At 38.1% G+C, this 25,048-nt stretch overlaps 1 protein-coding gene across 2 annotated transcripts in view; it reads right to left on the bottom strand.

The window, feature by feature from the left end:
* The window catches only part of MOV10L1 (Mov10 like RNA helicase 1), a 35,352-nt gene that overhangs the window by 8,632 nt on the left and 1,672 nt on the right, over positions 1 to 25,048 (bottom strand). The window contains exons 2-20 of one of the 2 annotated variants that reach the window (XM_068995705.1): positions 22,321 to 22,505; positions 19,133 to 19,289; positions 18,615 to 18,727; positions 17,632 to 17,822; positions 15,404 to 15,544; positions 14,271 to 14,512; positions 13,942 to 14,137; positions 11,244 to 11,438; positions 9,039 to 9,153; positions 7,424 to 7,601; positions 6,744 to 6,814; positions 6,275 to 6,366; positions 5,518 to 5,576; positions 4,850 to 4,965; positions 3,719 to 3,749; positions 2,415 to 2,593; positions 1,759 to 1,905; positions 903 to 1,024; positions 9 to 108 (exon numbers count right to left, since the gene is read on the bottom strand). In XM_068995705.1, coding sequence (XP_068851806.1) covers positions 9 to 108; positions 903 to 1,024; positions 1,759 to 1,905; positions 2,415 to 2,593; positions 3,719 to 3,749; positions 4,850 to 4,965; positions 5,518 to 5,576; positions 6,275 to 6,366; positions 6,744 to 6,814; positions 7,424 to 7,601; positions 9,039 to 9,153; positions 11,244 to 11,438; positions 13,942 to 14,137; positions 14,271 to 14,512; positions 15,404 to 15,544; positions 17,632 to 17,822; positions 18,615 to 18,727; positions 19,133 to 19,289; positions 22,321 to 22,505 — 2,630 coding nt within the window. The other variant, XM_068995712.1, reaches the window with a different exon arrangement.

Here is a 25,048-nt window from a genome sequence, read left to right as displayed (position 1 = left end):
AGAACTACCTGCCCATCAGCTTCTGAAACCAACCCAACTGGAATCAGACTCTCCGGCTCACTTGCTTGACCTGCCTCATCCACAATCACATGAGTGAAATGTCCAAGCCTGTAATTAAACAACATTAACCTGAAACAGGGCTCTTTTCACATTACTTCATTCTGCCACCCTGTGGTTGACCTCAGCAATTCTGTTAACATCCTTGACAGGCAAGTATGCCAGGCAACCCCACAGACACAGAACAAAGATGGGTATTTCCAGAAGGAAATATAGAAAAACCAACCCTGTAACTTTAAGTTCTCATCTTTGATTTCACTTACATACTCTGATATACACAACCCTTAATTAAAACATTATTTGTAGCAATAAGCTTCCCTTATTCTCAGTTTCCTTAAGGTATTGAGTTAAACAATGCACTTGATGTAGCAAAGACAATCCCCAAGCTTTGTTTCTGCCAAACAACTCAAGGTAGTAAAGCTTCAGAGTGTCCTTTTCCAAAGGTAAAATCCAAGACAGAGACAACCTTGTTAATAGCACTTGAGACGATTGATAGTTGTTTACAGTTAGTAAAGGTGACTTGGTAAAAGCCAAATATAATAAAATTTTTAGTGTGGCAATCATTTTGAGCCAAAATGATTGTCAAGAGCAATATAATTTCCACTGGTGGCAGAGAAGTTATTGTTTCAAAAACCTCAAACACTACTCAAGATAATTCTTAAATTTACCATGAAGAAAGTTCCTGCTGAAACATTACCAAAACCAAGTGCTTTGCTTTCTTCACAATAAAGGTGCATGCAATAAACGATTAAAACAGCCCAAGTTACAGTTCAGACAGTCTTTAAAAGCTCTGGGCTTTGTGTCATCCAGCCATTTCAGTGATATTCCTGTCGATGGTACTGTACCGTGTATTTGTTTGATAAAACAATCCTGCACTGCTGCATGTTGTAATTACAATCCTGGACCACAATGCTTTCTGAATATCATCCCCATCTTTGCAGTAAGGTTTCACCATGTCATCAATTTGCTGCAAAACAAAAAGGTGTAACAAAATGCCAGCCTAAACCAGAATTTTAAAATTTGAATAGAAAAGCTCTCTGAAGACTATTTTAAAAGCTGAGCAAAACACATAGATTTAGACCCATTCATACACCAAAACGAATGAATTAATTAGCCTAAGCAAAGCAGTACATATGCAGGACATCTGTGCTTTATTGTAAGGATCAATATGGAACACTTGGATACTTCATATATGTATCTATATATACATCCACACATATGTATATATACACTTGTATATATATACAAATATACCTCTATATATATACACACACATATGTATAAATATATATACATATGTATAAATATGTATGTATGTATGTATGTAATGAACCCACAATGTATGTGTCCTGCATAGAGATGATGATTCTACTTGCTTACTTTCTGTGTAAGTAGTCTTAACTTGGACAGATAAAATAACAAAAACAATGAATCAAATAAAAAAATCCCCAAAATGCCTATTTGCTGCTTGTAGAGTTACGCACTACAAGAAAGAGGTGAAGATCTTATGCTCATACAGTCAAATTAAGTATTATGATCAACATTTTCCACTTAATCTTCTGGAAAAGCTGAAGCAATACTTTGGATCCTCAGCAAGCCTAAGCAGCCTAATAGCCACTGAGAGTTAAAATACTAAATCAGTATTTTAAGGTAAAAATATTAAAATGGAAATATTAAGTGGCAGGTATCTCTAATACTTACCTCTGCTGACCTGAAGGCAGCATTAACTCGGACCATAGTTCCTGGTTTTAAGAGATTGCTCTGATGCAGCCGCAAGCAGATCAGATCTGTTGCAGCATTTGATGGTGCACATACCAAAATCCGACTACCTGGGAGACTAAAGTGTATCTATATTAAAGAATACAGATATTAAAAAAAAAGGTTATTTAAGAAGCATCAATAGCGCCAACATTCCCATTTTATTTCACTGAATATAGAACCCAGAAGAGTTTTGCACATGTGTGATATCCACTCATTCTTCTGCAGTTCAGTAACACTCCTGTCAATGGTTACGACTAAGTACTCTCAAACTGAGCGTATCCACAACAGAATTAATTCATGGTTATCATATCAATGTGTACCTGTGCTTCATGAATACATTATGCACTACTGGAATCACAAGGCAGACACTGTTCACTGAAGTTTTAAAGACAAAAAGACTTGAAAATAAGCCATTCAGAATTCTGTTACATCCATATGAAGATGGGATTTTCCTCCTTCATGGAACTATAGAAAATGATTTAAAAAGAGTGTTTTGAAAACTCCTTGGGAAAAAATTATGATGGTACTTACGGAAACACTATAAATGTTCCAACATGGAAAAGACTAGAGATGACTGATTTGTCATTCACCACTACCTGTAAAATAGCTTCAATTACTGTTACTGTTTTTCCAGTTCCTGGTGGTCCAAAGAGAAGATAAGGTGTGGGGCGACATTCACCACTCAGTATCCTTTTCACTGCCAGTTTCTGTTGCACATTCAGCACAGGATTGAAAAATTCACCATGTCTCTGTTTAAGTGCCACAGTTTCACCAACTATAATCAAGACAAGCATATCTCAGAACTTCACATATATATTTTTAACATATGTAGATAAAAGCAATTCCAATTCACAATATGCTTCTGCAAATTTTTATTTTCCTTTTGTTGTAACAACTAATGAGTTTCTCAAAAATCAGTTTTCATAGAATACCAAGTAGAAAATAAGCCATTAATATTTCCAAAGTGTACTGGCTTTTTATTGAAAGCCAGAAAAGGACCATGATTACATAACCCAACAATCCATAAAAACTCTATTCAGTAATTTTAGAATCAAGCTCACTTTCTTGTCCTAGAACAGCAAAACTTGAGAAACTTCCAGTAACTGGCATTTCGGGGACGGTACCAGTACTACATGATCAGTTCTCTGTTACAACTGCTGGAATTTTTTTCTTAATCCTGTCTGAATTAGTCTAGCTTTAGCTTTCAACAGCAGAATCTTACTAACCCTTGGACAGAAGTGCATTCTAGCTAATTACTCAGTAATTCTTCAGCACCCTTTTGATAAAAAATTACACAATTACCCTCTTAGGCATTTCAGTACACTGATATTTAAAGTAACTTTTTCCAAAAATAGCATAAGAATAATCTGGGATGCTTTTAGCATCTTTAGCGAAGCTTTCCCAAAGATGAGAGACAGCATCCCAGTAACAAACTGAAAACCCTCAGTATGACCAAAAAGTTCTGAGTAAATGACTGGGATATGACTATTTATTCATTAAAAAATATATCATCAGATGCTTGCTCCCCCTTCCCCAAAAGTGTTCAAGGCCAGCCTGGATGGAACTCTGAGCAACCTGGTCTAGTGGAAGGTGCTCCTGACTGTGGCAGAAGGGTTGGAACTAGGTGATCTTTAAGGTCCTTTCCAACCCAAACCATTCTAGGATTCTGTGAATTAGCGATGTTTAAGTAATGCACCAAAAGTCTCCATAGAAACCTCCTGTCAGTAGTTCTAGAATCTGTCTTTAAAAGACAGAGCACAAGGACATGTTAAAGGATCTTACTCAGCCCTGATTTACTGATGTGATACTTATTATTCAAGCACAGAAAATACACCAAGTTGGCTTGTTTGCAGAGTTACTTCCACCACATCTGTTATGTCCACCTCCCTCGATGTCATACCTTTTGTCTGTTTGTTCTGCTTTTTTTTGACCTGAAAACAGTAAGTGAAGATAAATGCATTTATAACCTTAAGAAGACAGGCAACTATCTTCCCTAATACTTTTGAAGTTGCTAAGCTTTAATTTTTTCCCATTAAATAGAATATCTACTGTTAAGACAGAAAGGAAAGAGTAGTAGAAGATAGTGCCAGGAATTTGCATTTTAAGATTTCTAATAGTTTGGCTCTGCTAACATTAAACATATATTCCACAAATATTTTGCAGGCTCAGATGAGGATTTTGAAGCCATGACTACACAACTTGTTTGCTTCCACAAAAGAAAACAGTCACATTCCAGACCACTACACAAGATGCACAGATAAATGCATCTTCCTTAGTGGACATGTCCTTCCTTTCAGACTGTAGCATGGGAGAAAACTGCTTGTAGGGAATGTGGTGTTGGCAAGGTTCTGGACATCATGCCTCAATCATCTCAATAATACTGATTTCAAACCAGATTGATTGATTACTCCTTGTTGCAAAGGACAAATTGCAGGTGAAATAATTAGGGAATTAGGAAAAAATCTTGAGTGTAAAGGTGGTAAAGCATAGGTTATGCAGACGCTGTGAAAACTCTAGACAACAGTAAAGAAATGCTGCCCACATCCCCCAAGCTGACTGATTTACTGTTGGTGACAGTCCTGCTTCAAAAAGGAAAGAGAATTAGGCAGCCTCCTAAAGTCTGTTCTAAGAAAGATTTCTACACTTTATTAATACAAGTGGCAGCTGAGCCTGGGTAAATCCACTCAGAAGAGGATGATTACCTTCTATCACAGTATTATTTCCTGCCACAGTGACTGGACTTAAGTATCTACTCAACAGTAGCTATGAAAACTACTCTAAGGCAAATCTGACAATTGCCATCACAATCACACATTTTTTAATAAGCACTTTCCATTTTGTTAGCTTTATAGTATCAGTTATAAAATCCCCCATGTCCAGGCAGCAAACAAAAACTTCTGTCATCAGAATACAGCTTTGATTCTTTGATACTCCATTATGCAATTCCTTCCTGCCAGTAGCTGTACAATTAGTATCTGTAACCAATCTGAATGGAGGTTAACATTTTAAGGAACATTTACAGAATAGATACCTTACTTTCCTGCTGTGAAAACTGTTTAAGGCCATCATCAACAGCACAATACTCTGCAGTGTTCTGGGTCTTGACAGCTTGTGGTGATTGTAACACAAGCCTTTCCGGAAATAACACTTCACATTTAGCAGAGAAAAAGAAAGTAGAGAAATTTCAAAGTCACACAAACACTTTATGTTTTACTGATTAATGTTACTGTTGATACATCAGCTTAGTCTGAGCTGCCAAAATTGATTTATCAGAACTAATGTGGTAAAGACCTGCATGAAGGTCATATGCATCATTCAACTCAACCACAGAACAAAAAAATCAGTGTTTTTTAACAAATTCTGAGATAACACAAAACATGGCCATTTCACTGGCTACTATTATAGCAGTATGTATGAGTCCTACATTTCTTGTTGGCTCTAACAGTTCACAAAGTTTGCTTCCACCCATCCTGTCTGTGATGGCCAACAGATGAAATAATTTTGACAAAACCTTCACTACATTCAGCATTTTTTCTTCTTAAAAACCAAACCAAAAAGCCCCTAACAACACATGGAAAACTCCTGTAAGAACAAATTACGATGCACTCTTCTCAGTATGCCCTGATGTGAAAGCAATAAAACCCACAAGACTCCACACACAAACTCCTCTAGACAACTTAATAGTCAAATGAAGTGTACCTTTTTCACCCAGGTAGAGAGCTTGCTGAATGGCCAACTGGCATCGCCTGCTAGGAATCCTGTAACCCCAACACAGATTTGTAGATTAAAGTAAAAGCTTACATTTCCATATACTATGACAGCACACACCTATGAGGTATCTGGTACTTTTTACTGTGCATTAAAAAAAAGTTTTATATAAAATGTGTCTTTTTAAAAAAAAGCATCTATTGAGAAATATGCTGCAGAAGTATAAACATCTTTGCTATGGATAATATTGATACACATATTCTCTAGCTTTTCAGTGATACAAAGATGGCCTGGTGTTCAACACTTTCAATGAACTTCTTTACAAGGCTGAATTTACAAAGATTATGTAACTCCAAACAGACAACATTCCATGAATAAAACAAAAGCATAAATGAATGGGTGATTATCACCAGCTATTTTTTTGTCCTGCATAGTCTTGCAGCCATATTGTTACATTTTTTTTAAAAAGAAAAACACCTCTGAACACCCCACCTCATTCCCCCTCATTTCACTGTCTGACATCAGTGTGACTATCTAGAAATGATAAAGATAATAGCTCTTTGTACACTTGTACAGTTACAGAGAAGGACATACTTAAAATCTTACTAATTTTTTCACTTATTTCCCTCAACACAATTTTGCCATCATATTGTTAAAAGACTGTAACTACCAAAATAAATGATCATATTTTAAAAGTCACTGTACTAGAGGAACCATTAAATGCAGCTTTGGAAACTTATAAAAACACCTGCAATGAACAAATTCCACATCCATGGGTTCCAAGTTGTAAGTCCGTTCAAAGTCTGCATTAACCTTAAGTGTAACATCTTCCTCACATATCTGTTACAAAGATAAAAAAAAAGTCAGGATACTCATGAAGATTTAGTACTTTAAACATAAAGAAACACCTCTGAAAGCACTGAACCCCCCATCAACACCAAAGAGTACATCTAGATTTACCTACTGTCAACATATTACAAATCTAGATTATGTTAAAAGCGCTTTCAGAGCAGGCAAAGATTATAATCTCAAAAGAATAGGGAAGGCAGAGTCTTCAAAAATGCAATAAAAATACAAAATCACCATTCAAAATATAGATAAATAAACCTAGCTTCTCAGAAGTCAGGTTAAACTAGTGTGTAACTCCATGAATTACAAGCTTCTCTTATAAAACCTGTGAACCACAGTATTTTCAAGAGGAGAGACACTTTGCTTACCTCAGAAACATAAGCGATGTACTCGATGATATGCTCCGAGTAGATCTGACTTTTCAGTATCACCTTATCACCTAATTGTAAAAAAGTTAAAAGGCAAAATACTGTTACAAGGAATAGTAACATTTTTACTGCAGCATATAACTTCTTTTTCTCTTCTGCATGTTTAAATTAGGAATTTGAAGAGGCTAACTTCAGCAAAGTTGCTGTATCCATCAGTACTGTTCTGAAATGCCGTATGTAGTTGTATATTACATTTTAAAAGGCATCTAGTATTGACGCCATCAGACAACACCTGAAAATGCTATCTTGTTTATTATATTACTTGAAATTCTGAATTTAATTTTAGCTGCTTTCACAGCTTTTTGCTGCACCTATTGCTTTTTAAGCTATTGCTACACTGCAGTTTATTTTTGCTGAAAACCCCACTGATTTACATTGTAAAAGAAAAATCCTATAGTATTGAAACATTTGTAGGAACAGACAAATGCAACACTGCTTCAGATAGCAGCCCCTTTAAGACTGAGACACTGTGCTCCTGTGTCCCCAATCACCTAAATGAGTAACTTTGTGCTCAAATATGTGAAAGACTTCTTTAAACAAATGAATAAACAACAGAGTTTGCACTGAAGTGAAAATACAGATCAACATGCCATTTGATTTTATCTCATGTTCATTTCTACCTGGAACCAGGCGAGGTCTGCCCTCTTCTACTCCTGGCACTTCCAGCACTAACAAGTTCCCATTCCTTTTTAAAATAACCCCACTCATGTAGTAATCTTTTAATTCCATTTCTGCTTGGATCTCTTCAAGCCATAAAAGAGTAGAAAAGTTTGCTTTATAATTATCTAGGTTAAGACGCTGAAAAACAAAACAGTATACATTATTGTTGTACACTAAGATATGGAACCCACTATTGCTAATGTTATACAAAACACCTCTTAAGATAGACTGCACAGCAACTGGGTTGCCAAATAAAATACCTAAGTACATGCATCCATACACTAGATAATATTTTAAACTCCCTTAATCATCAAAGCAAAATTAGTACAGTCCTTGGAGCTCAAATACAATAGCCACTCAGCTAGAGAGTTAACCAAGTCTCTCCCTACTACAGTGGCAGTTTCAACACCTGAATTCAGGGGCACTCTACAAACTGAGTTCTATGCTCAGTTTATTCCCAGAAAGCATAAAATCTAAATACATGGACAGAGACAGCTGAAAAGAGAGAGCTACGTCAGTCTTGGCCCTGGCTGATAATTATAAAATTTATGGCAAACTGAAATAACCTGAATTTTCTCACTCAGAGCTTAATGAATCTCACTGCAGAGGTATTCTCCAACAGTACAACATCCTATCTAAACAATGATGGCACAGAATGCTTTTTACTTGGTATCTTCTCATTCAAATACGAGGCAAATAAGCAGCACCTTCTGACGCAGACATTTAAGTCACCAGTACCAGCCACAACTTAAGGTGTGGTTAAAAAGAAGTAGCCATTAATAGCAGGCCTTCAGTGTAAAATTATTTTAAACACTACAGATCTTCTTTCAGAGAGAGGATCACTAACCTATTAGCTTAATGCTGTAACCTCAGGTTTAATGTGAGCTGTTCAGTCAGCAGACAACATAGCCTCTTAAAAAAGTGTCAGCCCCAGTTTATAAGTACTAAAAATTTACCATTTAAAAAAAAAAAAAGTGAGTTGCAGCAATGTTCTACCAGAAATCAGGGCAAAGTTTTGGAAAAGGAATCACTGTAATATTCTTGTTAAGACTTTATAGCTTTTTTGGGGGTGTTTTGTACCGTATTCTGAAACTGCTATACTTGTGGAGAATTTGAACATGCTGTAGTGAATTAAAGCTGAAGATGTTTAAGAAAACAACTTTGAACAACCAGAAAAGAATCCTCTGTTACTTCAGTAATTTAAGAAATCGTGCTTTCATTTTCTATGAAATAACTGTTCTGACACCTCAAAAAACCATTTCCAGTGATGCCTAAGAAGTGAGAATACAGAGAAATCTTTGTTCAGCTTCTGTGATGTCCCCCCCTACATAAACAGAAGTTATACTTCTACTCTCTTTTCACATTTATGCTTTTGTGGTTTTGTAAGCTTGGATTCTGTAACATATTGAAAACCATGGAAGTTATGGGATCCAGATTGAAGTCTAAGTCTACCCGACAACAGAGTTACGTCATCTTCTCTTACACTAGGGACTACACATTTTTTTAAGTTAAGGAAGCTTGAACAAAAGCACTATGTAAGAAAATATTTTTTTAATAAAACCTACACTTACATACCTCTGCTAGGAGGGGCTGAAAGGTCAGTATGTCTAAGTGCTGTTCTACACATTTTCTTAACTCATCCGGTATGGTATAGTGTGGGAGAAAGTTTGAACACCACCATCTCTTATTTCTAAAATGAAAATGTATGACATATCATTTAGCTTTCTCAAGTAATGTATGTGAAAAACAGCTAATTAACACGCCACATCACCAAGATTATAAAGCCAAAACACACACACACGACAGACTAATGGCTCCTTCAAAGGGACAACTGAGAAGTTTGTGCACTGGGAAAAAAGAGATCCTCTGCAAAAATGCTACTTGACACTGTAGGGAAAAAATTCATGTGGCCAAAGCTCAATTGAAGGTGAAGCTGTCCAGCACTGAGGGAGACAATAAAAAGGTTTTAAAAATGTGCCAGTAGCCAAAAGCACCGCAGAAACAACATCAGCCCATTACAGGGACACAGATGTTTAATTCTTTCTTTGCCTCCATCTTCAACAGCAATGAGGGACTAAAGGGGTGCCAGTTCCCTCACCTGGGCTATGGAGGGCCATGATTGTGAGAATGATGAACTCCAAGTTGAACCTGAACTTCTGCAGCATTTGCTGCTCCTGCTGGATCCCTATAAGGATATGGGGCCTGATGGTGTTCATCTAAGTACTCAAAGAGCTGGCTGATGTCATCACAAGACAGTAAAGCTTTTCATACTGTCTCTCAGAGCATCCTTCAGGACAAAATATCCAGCCCACAGCTGGATAAATACATCATGTGATGAGTGGGCAATGGCTCATAGGTTGGGCACAAAGGGTTACAGTGAAGGGGGTAACATCTGACTGGTGACCTGTCACTAGTGGGGTTATGCAGGGCTCCATCTTAGGGCCAGTCTTCTTCAACATCTCCTCAAATGATTTGGATGCAGGATTTGAAGGTATACTGAGTAAGTCTGCCAATGATACTAAATTGGGAGGACCTGCTGACTCCTTCAAATGCAGAGAGGTGCTGAAGAGAGACCTACACAAATTAGAAAGATGGACAACCTCCATGTTGTTGTTCAGTAAGACACTGAACAAAGACAAGTGCCAGATTCTGCACCTGGTCCACCTGGATGTATGGGGAGACTGGGGGACAAGACACTGAAAAGCAGCACTGCAGAAAGGGACCTGGGGGTCCTGGTGGATGGCAAGTTGAACATGAGCCAGCAGTGCCCCGGTGGCCAGGAGGGCCAAGTGTGTCCTGGCGTGCATCAGGCACAGCATCGCCAGCTGGGCAAGGGAAGGGACTGTCCCACCACGAGGATGGTGAATGGCATGGAGGGGAAGCCTTATGAGGAACTGCTGAGGTCACTTGCTCTTTTCAGCCTGGAGAAGAGGAGACTGAGGGGAGACCTCACTGCAGTTACAACTTCCTTGTGAGGGGAAGAGGAGGGACAGGCACCGATCTAGTGACCAGTGCACAGGACCTCGGGAAATGGCATGAAGCTGTGTCAGGAGAGGTCGAAGTTGGATATAAGGAACATATTCTTCACCCAGAGTGTGGCTAAGCACTGGAACGGAGAAGTGGTCACAGCCCCAAACCTGATAAGAGTTCAAGAAGTGTTTGGACAAAGCTCTCAAGCACATGGTGTGACTCTTGGGGTGGTTCTGTGCAGGGCCAGGAGCTGAACTTGATGATCCCTATGGGTCCCTTTCAGCTCAGGCTATTCTATAATAAGTGTTATTCATACAGATTTGAAAACACTGCTTTTTCAGATTAGGTATACTTTTATAACTAAGCAAATACTGTAATTAAAATGGAAGCTTATTTGCAAAACAAAAGTTTTGCATGAAAGATAGGAGACACTAGCCGGATGCAGACATTAAAGTCGTGTAAAGAATTAAGAAGCTTATCTCAGAAATCTACTTTCAGTTTCCCATCTTTTTTTAATAACAGTTGTTACTAAGTAGATAACTAAGCAACAGTGTTTTATCTTGTTTATTACCACATTACACATTAGAGATCCTGTTTGAAAAATCTACAAAGAAATCAGTTAATTGCTTAAACAACCTCTTCTATCAGCAATGTTCACGATCATCTTGTTTACTATATATATATATATATTTAAACATGTACAGATTCTCCCAGTTTCATATTTTCTTTCTCAGCATTACAGAACAGATATAGCAATACCAAACAGAGCAGTGTTAGGTAAGTGTTATTTTTTGCTCTAAGTGACAGTACCTTCTGTGTTTAGGGCCAGCCACTGTTGTCTTCCTTGGCTGACAATCTGGAGTAATTTTAGGCTTTCTTGGAGAAAAAGGTTGCACAGGTGCTATAAGTAATTCTTCTTGATTTGTTACAGTGGCTTCAATATAGCGGCCAACAGTAAAATCAGGAAAGCCAAGCAACAGGAGCTCTTTACTGTGTCCCTGAATCCTTCAAGTAAACAGAAGTTATCTTCTTAAAACCAACATGTTCACACTTCATTTTCCCTGGCCGTGAGATAGATTCTCATTTCAGTTACATATGAGAATTGCTAATTTAGGGTAATTCCTCACACTTACTCCCCACCTCCAGTTCAATCCAGGTATCATAAATAATTGAAAAACCCAACCAACCAAAAAGACCCAACCCAAAACCACAGCAAAAATGTCAACCCCACAATTTCATCAAAAAAAGAGCAGGATTCCTCCACTCAACATACTACGGTACAGAATTAATACTTCTCTCACAAGGAACATCTTGGAATTACTGCTACTGAAAAAGATGAGCCAAACAGCTCCATCAGACGAACCTGATGCAAATCCCTTCACTGTCTGCAGCAACAGCTTTGCAGCACCTTGCAAAAGGCTACCCAGAAATGAATCCTAACAGTAAACACATGAAGTGGAGAAAGTAAGAAAAACCCTTTAATTCTGAAAAACATACTTTATTTCTACAAGTGTTGCTCGGGGAGTGACAAACGGGAAGAAATCACGAGGGAAAGGTTTCTTCAGAGTGGTTTCTAAGAAACTTAAGCACAACCACAGCGCAATTCTCTAACTACGTGGTGCAACACTGCTTCCATGTGTCTGAAACAAATGTATCCCAGAAGGATTCCAGCTTACCTTCTCTTTGGCAGGAGAGCCACTTCTTAAACTTTTGCCAACTAACACTACCTGCTCAGGTTAAAACTATAGCCTGGTTTTCTCTGGTATAAAAACTCAAACCAGACACTGAAGTGTCCAAATTTATGGTCTAAGTTTGCAGCCTCTACAGTCTCTTAAGTGGACAGCAAACACTTGTTAAGTTCATGCTGTAGCCTTCCATGGAGTTTTGTGTGGATTACTCTCTATTATTAGAATATTCTAAGACTTTATACTTTATGGCTTTTACAGATTTATAGTGAAATATAAATTGTTCTTTCTACATGTCTATCTCCATGAAGGCAAGCCAGGCCTGAGCTCTTTCAAACTAGAGCCTCCTAAGAAATTTTCTACCCCTTGCTTCGCTATTTAAAATGATAAGAGAAGTAGTATGAATACTATTGCAGCATTACTTTGATGAATGAAACCTTGTTTTCCTCTGTCCAACTTTTACTTTACCATCCTAGGAATCAATGGCAGTGGAACACAAAGTCTGCAGAGCTACAGCTGGAAATAAGTGAAAAGTACACAAACATAAGCTTTGCTGCATAAGGTTCCTACTCCTACATGAATGAAAGCGCTCCCACAAAGGCACCTTCCATTCTTAACTAAATTAATAAAATATTTTGTACAGCAGAGTATTTTTGGTTTCTGAAAGGTTTTCTAAGACTTGCAAACTACTTCCTCTGTGAATTACACCTCCAGTGAATAAAGCTTTTTCTTTCTTATTTCAGCATACATAACTTTAATTTCCTATCACAAAAAAGGAAAACTTGAAATCAGGGCATGTACCAATACAAGATACTAAAGACTAGAAGAAACGTATCAGACATAACACAGCAATTCCCAGGAAATCTGCATTAGCTCTAGTACTCATGGAACAATGGATATCCTGCAAAGAACATATCCATCTGCAGGCATTATCTTCACCTCACTGTGTCATTTTAGAGATGTTACCTACTCCAACTAGTATTGTTTCATTAACTACTACCATTTTCTTTCAATAAAAATTCAGGATCAAGCACTAAAATGCTAACTACTTTCAAAGTCTAACATAGTTTTCCAGATAATTTGTTAATATGTATTGGCTTACTTTACACTACACCATGTACTGGTTTTGACTGGGGTAGAGTTAATTTTCTGCATAGCTAGTAGCTATGAAGTATGTTAGTATGGGGTTCTGTTTTGGGTCTGTGCTGAAAAAAGTCTTGATAACACAGGGATATTTTTATTGTGTTGAAAAGGGCTAACACAGAGTCAAGGCCTTTTCCCCTTCTTATACTGCCCCACCAGCACGGAGGCTGAGGGTGCACACAGAGTTGGAAAGGGACACAGCTGGGACAGCTGACACCAACTGACCCAAGGGATATTCCACATCATAGGGCATCATGCTCAGTACATAAAGCTGGGGAAAGGAAGAAGGTGAGCACATTCTGAGTGATGGCATTTGTCTTCCAAAGTCACCATCAGGTGTGACAGAACCCTGCTGTCCTGGGAATGGCCAAACACCTGCCTACCCATGGAAAATGGTAAATAAATTCCTGGTTTTATTTTCCTTGTGTTTGAGGCTTTTGCTTTACCTTTTAAACTGTCTTTATCTCAACCTATGAGTTTTCTCACTTTTACTCTTCCCATTGTCTCCGCCGTTCTGCTGGAAGGAGCGAGCAAGCAGCTGAATGGGGATTAGTTGCCAGCTGGGGTTAAAGCACAACATGCCAAGAAGAGAACTATGCCCAGAATGAGGGAACTGTTAAGTCTATCTTCATTACTTGTTGCCATTGTATTAGTTAGAAATAATGCACAGAAATACTTACACAGCTGTGCATATAATCACTACGAATATTTTTTCACCTGGCGGTATCACAATTTCTGCAGTAATATTGCTGTGCTTAATTGGTTGCTCCACATCATCTTTTTGTTCACTTTCTCCATTCTGTAGATTTTCATCTTTCACCAAGGAAATGTTTTCTTTTGTCCTTGATAAATTTGTATCTCGAAAATTAATTCCTTCTGTAGTAAACACATAACAATAGATTTTGTTATCACAATTTCTATTGCTAACATAGGCAAGTCTTCTCAAACAAACCTAATGGTCTTCTGAGGAGCTAACATTCAGCACTCAAATGTTATCATTTCACTGTACCTGGAATGACTGCATTCTTCATAATGGATGTATGGTTCAATGACTCATATGTTGTTCCTCCACTGTTGTTAAATGAATTAATTTCAGCTTTTGAGAGGTTTTCTTGATTTATTGGAACAGATAGCAGACATGGCTCTGGACTGTTTTCACCTTTTTGAGGAATCTCAACACTGAATTGCTTGTCTTTCACCCATCCAGCTAATCTGCAGCTGATTAAGGACTGTGGTACACTCCCTTTATTCCTAGAAGTAGTTATGTGATTAGTTACATAATTAAGTGCATGGCAAATGTTCTTATTTGATTTCTACCTGAAGTCAAATAAAATTGTCTGTAGCATGTTAGCTCACCCTGATTTCATAACTGCTATCAGAAAGAAATCACACTGCTGCTTCTAACTCATGAGGACAAGAACCTCTGCTTTATGTTAATACTCCTAGGTCACATCAACTACCATATAAAGCATATAAAAATACTGCGTATAATAAAAACCAATGGGAGCTTAAAATTCATCTTTGGGTAACTAACTCTAAGGAAAGAACATAGAAGAACACATAATGGGCATTCAGGTGTGTCTTCATTTAAGCCTTTATACCCAGATGTAAAAAAGAAAACACAAAAAAAAAAAAGAAACAAAAAAAAGAAAAAAAAGAAAAAAAACCCACCAAAACAGAAACCTCCCAAGGTTACACCAACATAGTTCTTCAGCATCAAAGTTTACAAAAAAAAACCCCAGGAAAAAAAAAATCTGGTCAGCTTTTAATACATGAATATGCACCAGTTCTCTTGTTCTAAGATTTTGAAGATGGCAGACTATCTGCAGTTTAAATTAAACACCCAAGTAAAAGCTTTCACTTCAATCCTCATTCTAAGAAGGATTTTACTAGGATTGAAAAGAGATACAGGATTGGGGAGTCTCAAAGCACTATCTGCAGGATGAATGCTCAATATCAAAAAGGCTATCCTACAGACATTAAATTCAGCATGAAATTCTCTTTAATGCCATAATATCTGGAGGTTAATTGAAATTCACAAACCACAAGGCTGCAGTAGAAAAGGCTTCTGCATGTAAGACAGGCTAACAGACTGCGGAGTGATGGAAATAAAGAAATCTTCAAACAATCACAAAGGCTTACTCTATCCAAACGATCATTCTTTTAGATTCCCCCTGCTTCAGAGTTCCAAAGTTAGTCATTCTTGATACTTTCAACTCTCCTTTGTCTCTCATTAAGTCTTCATAAGCTTCATCCATATTACCTCCATTAGAGTGAGATTGTCTGTAAAAATAATTTTAGGTAGCAATTTTTAAACACTAATAGGGACTCAGCAAGTATCTTTGATTTAGCACAGGTTTAAGAAATACTATACCAAGGCATAGTCACAATATTTAGAAAGAAGCAGGTGAAGAAGCAGTTCATTTTGTTCTCAGCCATTTATTAGATGACAATTAGATTAACTTTACTAATTTAAGCAGCAACAAGTCTTTTGTCAGTAGCACAATAAACCAGCAAAAAACTTTGGATGCAAGACTAAAATGATCGAGAAGTTAACTAATCCCTGCTGAAGAGCTGAATCAAATGGTGAGTGAAGTCATTATGGCTCTCTTTGGGGGCTGAACAAAGACACAACAAAGACCAGCTCCCTAGCAGGAGCCATGATTAGCACTGCAGCTAAGAGATAAAATGACTAGACTGGAAGTGTTTCAACCTATGCACTTGTATCTTCTGCTTACTGTTCCAATCTGAAATCAGCAAGCTGAAGACAAAATTTAAAAACAGCTGGAAACAAAAAAGTACCCTTAAAAACTTTTATCACGTACGACTGATGAAAAATGCCTATGAAACCAGGCACATGCTCTTTCCTGTCAGAAACACTGAGCACAGGTCTAACCTCTTGGTGTCTTCCACCTGTAGAAACAATTTTTTACATCGTTTCTATTCTGTAATTAAGAAACTATTCATTTAGATAAAATGTCATGGAAATAACTTGGAAATATTTTAATAATATCACTAATATGTACACACCCTTAGTATTCCCAAGTTACCTGACACACTGAAGTAGAAAGTGAGTGCAGCTGCTTTTCATTAGCTACATCAATTTACTAGCCAAGCCCACTAGGTGTCTCCCACTGCAGCTTAAGCTGCAGTTTTTGATATGGTAGGATGTACCTGTACCTGTACTCAACCTGAGAAATCAACCCGGAAGTCTACTTTTGTAATTTGGCTTTAGTAATAATCTTCTGTATAAAATCCATCACTAAAAATAGGTGCAACCGAAAAAAAGATGTGAACAGTTTGTACTGTTTTGCAAAATCATGCAAACATTTCAAGTTTCATCTAGGTACAATTTATTGTATCTATTATCTCTAGAGAAAACAGGTTATTCCATTCTTTATAGATCCTTTGAAGACTTACATACTGCCTTGGCTAAATTTCCTAGAGATCGCCCAAAGACTAATTTTAAAAAGTTATCAGAATGTCCTTTTGCTCTCCCCTTTGGACTTTCCAATTGATTGACAATTTATTTTTGGCCTGAAGAATTAGACTCTCTAATCCTGCCAAGACCTCAGCATGGAAAGTGATAGATTTTACTGGTAATAGAGCTATTTATTTAGGTGGTATTTGTGTGTTTCACAGGACAGACACTTAAACTCACAAGTCAAATTCCAGATCTTTGCTGAGGTCTGTTACTGACTAGTTGCCTATTTTACCTTTTTGATTTGATTATTTCACTAAGTTTTCCTTCTTCTCCATACTGAACATCATCTACTTTTTCCAACCTCTTCTGCAGTCTGTTCAGATCCTCCTCACACCACATGTAACACCTAAAGTGCCTGCAGAACCTCTCAGTTCAGCACCTGCAAGCCTAACGAATCTCTATTATTTAGATTATTAAACTTTTCCTTTTAGGACAGATATCTGAACCATCACTGTAACTTAAGCAAAAATCGATTAAAGAAACACGAATTTTATAGGAGTTTTGCTGAGAATTGTTTTCAAACAGTAAAATCTCTTCTGAATTGTGCTCCTCTAGTAGGAACACATGAATTTGGCATTTTTCTAATATGCATGCAAAACTCCTTTCCTGCCTAGCAATATCCCTCAGCTCAGTTGCTCCTAGTAGCTCTGCTGCTACTAGTTTTGGTTCTCTAGTAAGCACTCATGTCCCCACCTACTGGAAGAAGAAAAAAAACCAACAAAAAGAGCCAAATCATATCATCCTCTGGTTTTTCCAATGGTCTATTATGCCTTCTAGTCAACTAGGGAAATATTCACAGTATTTCTTGCTTAAAGATGCAATGAAACATAAGCTGTATGTAAGCACTATGTCTCTAACAGTTATAAAGAGAACAAAACAATGTTACCCATCCTGGCTGACTGGCACCAAGCAGAGAGCTCTCCAAATGTAGCAGGACTGACTGCTCTCCACCACAATCGTGTTCACTAGATCATGTTTATGAGGCGAGTAACCATCAGGAAGTCTCAGTGAATCCAAAGTGAAAAATATACTGTCATCTACTGTCCCAGTTCTTCCACAGATGCTGGAAATGCGAACCTGTAATAGTTTGTATTCACTGTTACTTGACAGTATCTTCTTAAGCTAACAGATGTACCAACATTGACTTTTTTTCCCCCGAAACAGTCCTTCTACCATTAATAAAAAGGCACTCTGAAATTACAGTTATTCACAGGAGGTAAACATAGAGCTCTAACCCAGAATCCCTGTGCCTGTCTTCAGATTTAGAAGTGTAAAGAAACACAAGTACTTCAGACAAGCATTAAGTTCCACTGAAGTGCATACTATAAAATGTACACTTGACTTAATCATGATTCTTGTAACATATCAACTTATCTAATTTATACTTCCATACTAGCAGTAACGAGAAGAACTTTTTTCCTATGCTTGACACACAAATATTCAATACATACAGTTAAGACAAAGACAATAAACCATAAACCTAGTATAGCATATGCATTACTAGAGTGAACAAATACTCTCATTAAAATAAAAAAAAAAGGCACAGTGGTGGTTTTTAAGCCAAAACACTTGAATAAATTAAACATAATAAATTCCCCAGTCGTGACACATCCTCATTATAACCAACAGTAAGCATACAAATCAGCAATTCCTAATAGGTGAGTTACTTTTCCTGTTCAACCCAAAATGTGTATACATTTTCAAAATGCCTTGTTTTAGAAACATCCTCTAAATGGATGAATTGATGCATTTTATCTTTTAACTAAAGATGCGTTACAGAAGATCTGCCAATATTTGTAACTGAAACCAACTGGAAACCTCGCTTCACCCAAGATTCCTCTTGCCAGAAACAATGTGCAGAACATTTACCTTGTTTACTTGTTTATACCTCAAAGGCCTTACAGCAACTGCTTCACTCTTCCATGTTGTAGAGTTAATATAATATTTTGCTTGCACCCAGTCACCCTCACAAGGTTTGAAATCTATACAAAACAGAGCATTTCTCAAGGTTAATTACTATTGATAACATATACAAGACTCCCCTACAGAACTAGTGTAAGTTAAATATAAGCCAGAACAATGCTTTATTCTGGCCCACCGAGTCCAAAGTTCTCTTTGCAGACCTTCACCGTGCCGGTTATGACAAACTACGTAGGAGACACTAGTGGAAAAATACACTTGCTTACATGTAACTTATGCTTAAATGCAGGTCATGCTTAGTGGGAATGAACAGGCAGCTTTCTTCATCCATGTCTGCCTGCTTCACTATGTTTCACTGCATACTCCACTAGAACTTATTTGAGATGACAATGGCGACTTTATCAGAAGATATTTCTATTGTATACACACAAATATTAAGAAAGAGGAAACAAGAAGTCCCTACACACCTTCCCAGACGTCTTGCATTGCAAAGTAAGTATTCTGATTAATATAGCCACCATCCACAGAGAGAGAGGTAATACTGCCAATTAATGTTTTCTTGTTTAGTTCAGAGGCATCACAAGTAGGACTGGAATCTTCTTGTGTATTCTGGATGGTGTCTACCTATTAATATAATAAAACCCCCAACATTTAAACAGCTGATACTTAGAATGAAACATATATTGCTACAATAAATATACAGAATTTCAATTGCTTATGGAGGCAAAGCTTCTTATTAGAGAATTACTTACTCACTGTAGCTGCGACTTTGTACACAAAAACAATGAATAACAAACAGTTACTTCCCTTTTAAAGAGTGCTGACAACTCTATACACTGCAGTGCTGACAACTACTATAATTACATGCTGATTTTTCAAATCTTTCTCACACACTCCTCTCTTTTGGTCTGCTTCAGAATTTTCTTCATATTAACACGAGGACCACCCCCAGCAGTGTGACTGCACACAACTGGAACTAGAAAATGATTCTTTCAGAAAGCAAAAAACATGTTTTCAAGATGGTATTTATAAACACTACATGTATTTCAAACTGACCCTCTGCCATTTTTTAATTATTTGATTAAGAAAAGCCCTAGAGCTACTTCTTACAGACTCTTCATATCACCACCTCACATGTAAGTTACTGAAGTCTGATCCAATCTGAAGTATACTATCATACTAATTTTTATATGATTTTGTTGAACATAATGCTTACCATTTACAATAGTAATAAATAGCCTGCGTCTACCTATACTTTGTTTTGCAAACACTACAGTTCACGATATATAATTATTTATTTTCTAGTCAATACTGTTTTACTTCATTAAAAGAACTATTATTACATAATATTCCTTTTGATGACAAGAAAACTTACTGAAAAAAAAATCTATGTTTTGTTCTAGTCATATCTTCACATTCACCGAGATCTGAGAATATCAAACTTTCTCCTAAGTAATTTTTATGGCTTCATGGGGATAGAACATGAGTAAGCAAACTGTTCCTCAGAAGACTTGTAAACTTACATTTCATGTAACTTACACATGGAGTTATACTTGAAAGTAATTTGTAGACCTAATGAAATATTTGTAAGACATGAAAACACCTTAAAACTCCCAACATACATTTTCTTTTGATACTTCTCAATTCTTCCTTACCAATAAAGCTGTAAAGTTCTTTCTCATACTAGATCAAAATGGCTTTCCTGCTACCTCTGGCAGCAGCCTGGTTTTAAAGCCTGCTACAGAACCTATAATCATTTCATGCAAAGTTTAATTAGGACTTGACCTCAAATAAACTGAAATCCAGACTTTCAAGCCAGGATCTTTCCGAAACACATGGCCAGTAGCTCCAAAGAGCAGCTGAAACAGTACATTGAGCAGAGAGCCATCCAAGGCTGACCACACTCTTTCTTAAAGCAAGTAACATAACCACACTGACAGCACCAAAGTTTAAACTGCACCTTCCAGATCCTCCCCCAAACTGCAGTGTCCAGGCTGCAGAGCTTGTACTCATCTCTGCAATTAGAAGAGTACCTTTTAGATCACTTAAAAACCAAAGTTAAGTGGTAGTATCTCAGTTATCTGGAAGGAGATAGTACTGGTATCCAAGCATAATTTTGCATAGTATCTAACAATTATGCTTGTCAGGAAGCTAAATTTTCTCCTCTAACTACAAGTTTGAAAGGGACTTAATTCTTCACCATCCAAGACAACTATTATTCAAATACTGTTGTCTCTTCTTATCAAATGTTCGGAGTATCTCAAGTTTGTGCCACTATATGGAAAGTAACACAATACATCACAAAGTACAGAACAGCTTAGGGGTATTTTTATGTTCTTAGAACAGACTTTGACGAAATGAGCTTTTTCTTCTTGCTTATTGTATCAAGACTGCCCTTGGACTTTGACTTTCTACGGAGTACAGTCAGCTTTTGACATAAACTTGTCTCTAAGCTTTTCACCCAGCCACCAACCACACTGCCAACAGTCCAAGATGCCTGCAGGATTATGGCTCACACACAGGAATAAGATAAATCATCACGCCTTTGAAAAAAAGTACTTTTGAAAATGCCATTATCTAGAACATGCACCAAAACATGCCACAGCTGCTAAAATATTCTAGTTGCTTTGTAGATCCATATGCAGTTTCTCAGTTACAAGGTTTACGTATTTTGGAGCAATGACAGTATTTCATCAGTATGGTGAAAGCTGTCAGTCAGAAGAAAAACAAGGAAGAAAAAATAAGATTTAAACTACTCAATTTTCTGACTGTGAGTACTATTTTACCAAATAGCATTGCAATTGCTTATTGGATAAACAATACTTAGTTTTTATGCAAGAAAGTAATTTAAATTTAAAAAGGAGAAACAGAAGCAAATAGGAAGAGACATAAGGTTATCTTACAAGACACTAGGTTTTTGATAGCACTAGAGCTGGCAATACTTTAGAAACAAGTCTTCCTGTTTACTTTCCTCCTAAGTTTTATTTTGGATTGCAGAATAAAACTGTCTCCCCACTAAATCTTTCTTTGGTTTTATTTAATCAGTGAAACTACATTTGGTTTCAACATGAAATGGATTTGCTAAGAAAAACTCCCCTCAAAATTTGTGACAAGATATAATCAAGGTTGAAATAGGTTTGCAAATGAAACGTTAAGCAAGAAAGGTAGCAAAAGCTCCATTTTTGTAGTCGTCTATAACATTAACTTGCCAATTTTTACAACAAGAAGTTTTGAAATTTTTGTTCTTATTCACAAGAACATAAATTACTTCTGTGCAAAAAGAGCAAACTTTGCACAAGATCAAACTGCTTTGATCTTCTTATCCATTCATATAACAGTAACATAAAATTGACTGTGAAACTTGGAAAAGTTGTACAGATCTGGAGTAGCTATGACTAAAATTCTGATGCAATTATCTCAACTAATAGCTTCTTATTCACTACATCTACACGCATATTCAGAGAATCAGTATTAAACATAATTTGAAAGGAGACGGAATAAAACCCAGAAAATCCAGCTTATTCCCACTAGGTGAAGGGCTTGCAATTTCTCCTATTTTGTAGAATTTGTGAGGCTAAAACTACAGCAACTTCCAAAACAAAGCCTCAAGATGCTTATGGAAAAAGTGAGAGTGCTATTTATCTTCACCTCTTACCCTGACAGCCTTCAGGCCACCTGATGTTATATCCTCTTCCACAGTGGCAATGACTTCTTGTCCAACAGCCAGCAGCATGTTTTTTGTAACAACATCCTTCGTGAAGACTATCATGTCATCTATCATCCCATAGTCATGGCAAAGTCTTGTCACTACTCCTTGTACCCTTTTCAATTCCTTATCACCTGCATCAAAAGGAAAAGTGTTGACAAACTCAAATCACTTGTTTATAGAACTATGCAAAAAGTTATGAATGCTATTAAAAGGGACATCCATTCCATCAAAAAGCCAACTGGAAATAGCAACAGTTGCCAACTAGTTATTTTCACAATTAAGACTTGAAGTCTTATTGCAAATTATGGTTTCAACCAATTAATAAAGCTAGTTAAATACAAACTACATTTTAAAACCAACATGCTTTAAGCTCCATTAAAAAAACCAAAAAACCACAGAATATGTCACACTGAAAGAGACCCATAAGGATCATGGAGTCCAACTCACTGCTCCTCACAGGACTACCTAAAACTAAGCAATATGATTCAGTGCATCATCCAGACGCCCCTTGAACTCTGAGAGGCTTGGTGTCTTCCCTGGGAAGCCTGTTCCAGTGACTGACCACCCTCCCAATGAAGAAGAGCCTTTTCCTACTGTACAGTTTGAATCTCCCCTGATGCAGCTTCCTTCCATTTCCTTGCGTCCTGTCACTGGTCCTTAGGGAGAGGAGATCAGCACCATCCCCCACACCCAAGGTGTTGACTGTGATGAGGTCACACCTCAGCCTTCTTTTCTCCAAACTGAACAAGCCGAGTGACGTCAGCTGCTTCTCCTAAGTCACAGCCTCAAGACCTTTCACCATCTTGCTCAGCATCTACTAGACCTACTATAATGGTTTCATGTAGCTTTTACATTGATGCATCTGAAATTGCACACAGGACTTGAGGTGAGGCTGCCCCAGTGCAGAGCAGAGTGGGACAATCCCCTCCCTCACCCAGCCAACGATGCTGTGCGTGGTGCACCTCAGGACAGGACACAGTTGGCCCTCTTGGCTGCCAGGGCACTGCATATTCATATTCAACTTGCCATTGACCCAAACTCCCTGATCTCGTTCTACACAGGTGCTGTCCAGCCTCTGTACCCATCTTTTTTTCCATTCAGGTTGAAAAGGATCTTTAAGATCAGGAAATCCAACTGTAAATCTAACATTAACAAGTCCACTACTAAACCTTGTCCCTAAGAGCAACATCTACACAGCTTTTCAAGTATCTTCAGGGATGTTGACTCAATCACTTCCCTGGGCAGCCTGTTCCAATGCTTAACAACCCTTTCCATGAAGAAATAGTTTCTAATATCCAATATAAAACTCCCCTAGTGCAACTTGAGGCCATTTCCCCTCATCCTATCCCTTGTTTCTTGGGAGATGAGACTGACCCCCACCTCACTACAACCTCCTTTCAGGCAGTTGTGGAGAGCAGTAAGGTCTCCCCTGAGCCTCTTTTTCTTCACACTGAACAACTGCAGCTCTCTCAGTCACTCCTCAGCAGGTGCTCCAGACCTTCCACCAGCTTTGTTGCCCTCCTTCGGACACTTTGATGCTCCAGCATCTCAATGTCTTTCTTGTAGTGAGGGGACCAGAATTCAACACAGGATTTGATGTGCAGCCTCCTCAGTGTTGCATACAGGAGGACAATCACTGGTCCTGCTGGCCATGCTATCTCTGATCCAGGCCAGGATGCCATTGGCCTCCTTTGGCCACCTGGGCACACGCTGACTCATATTCAGCCACTGTTGACCAGCATTCCAGGTCTTTTTCTGCTGGGCCTCTTTCCAGCCACTCTGCCCCAAGCCTTTAGCCCTGCATGGGGTTGTGACCCAAATACAGGACTCATCATGTGAACTCATGCCCGTGGCCCATTGATCCAGCCTGTCCAGAGCCCTCTGCTGACCCTTCCTACCCTCAAACAGATCAACACTCCCACCCAACTTGGGATCATCTGCAAACTAATTGAGGGTGTCCTTGATCCCTTCAGATCACTGGTAAAGATAATAGTCACAGCATTTTCCTCATCCACTAAGTGGGTCGCCTCCTAGGAGGAGATGAGGTTGGTTGATGTGTTTCACAAATCCATGCTGGCTGAGCCTGATCCCTTGGTATTCTGCACATGCCACACAAGATGATCTGCTCCACAGCCTTCCCCAGCATTGAAGTGAGGATGACAGGCCTACAGTTCCCAGACCATCCTTCCCACCTTTCATTTAGATGACTGTCACATTTGCCAACTTGCAGTCTATGGGGATCTGCTTGCTTAGCCAAGACTGCTGGTAAATGTTGGCAAGTGGCTTGGTGAGTTTCTCTGCCAGCTCGCTCAGTGCTCTGGGGTGGATCCTGTCCCATCCCATGGACTCATGTCTAAGTGGTCACTGCCTTTCTCCCCTCGAGCTATAGGTGCTTCATTCTGCTCCCTACCCCTATCTTCCAGCTCAGTAGGCTGGGTACCACTGGTCTTGCTATTAAAGACTGAGGCAATAAAGGCATCAAGCACCTCAACATTTTCCTCATCCTTTATTAGTATGTTTCCCTCCAGACCCAAAACAGATGGGGGTTCTCTTTAGTCCTCCTTTTGTTGCTATTACATTTATAGAAACTTTTGGCTGGGCTTTGCCCCTTCTAATTTACTCCCTTCATAACCTCATGACATCCTTGTAGTAGTTATCCTGAGCTGCCTGTGCC

The sequence above is a fragment of the Aphelocoma coerulescens genome, chromosome 1A, assembly GCF_041296385.1.
Source record: "Aphelocoma coerulescens isolate FSJ_1873_10779 chromosome 1A, UR_Acoe_1.0, whole genome shotgun sequence".
Classification (NCBI taxonomy): Eukaryota; Metazoa; Chordata; class Aves; order Passeriformes; family Corvidae; genus Aphelocoma; species Aphelocoma coerulescens.
This window is presented reverse-complemented; position numbering and strand designations above follow the sequence as displayed.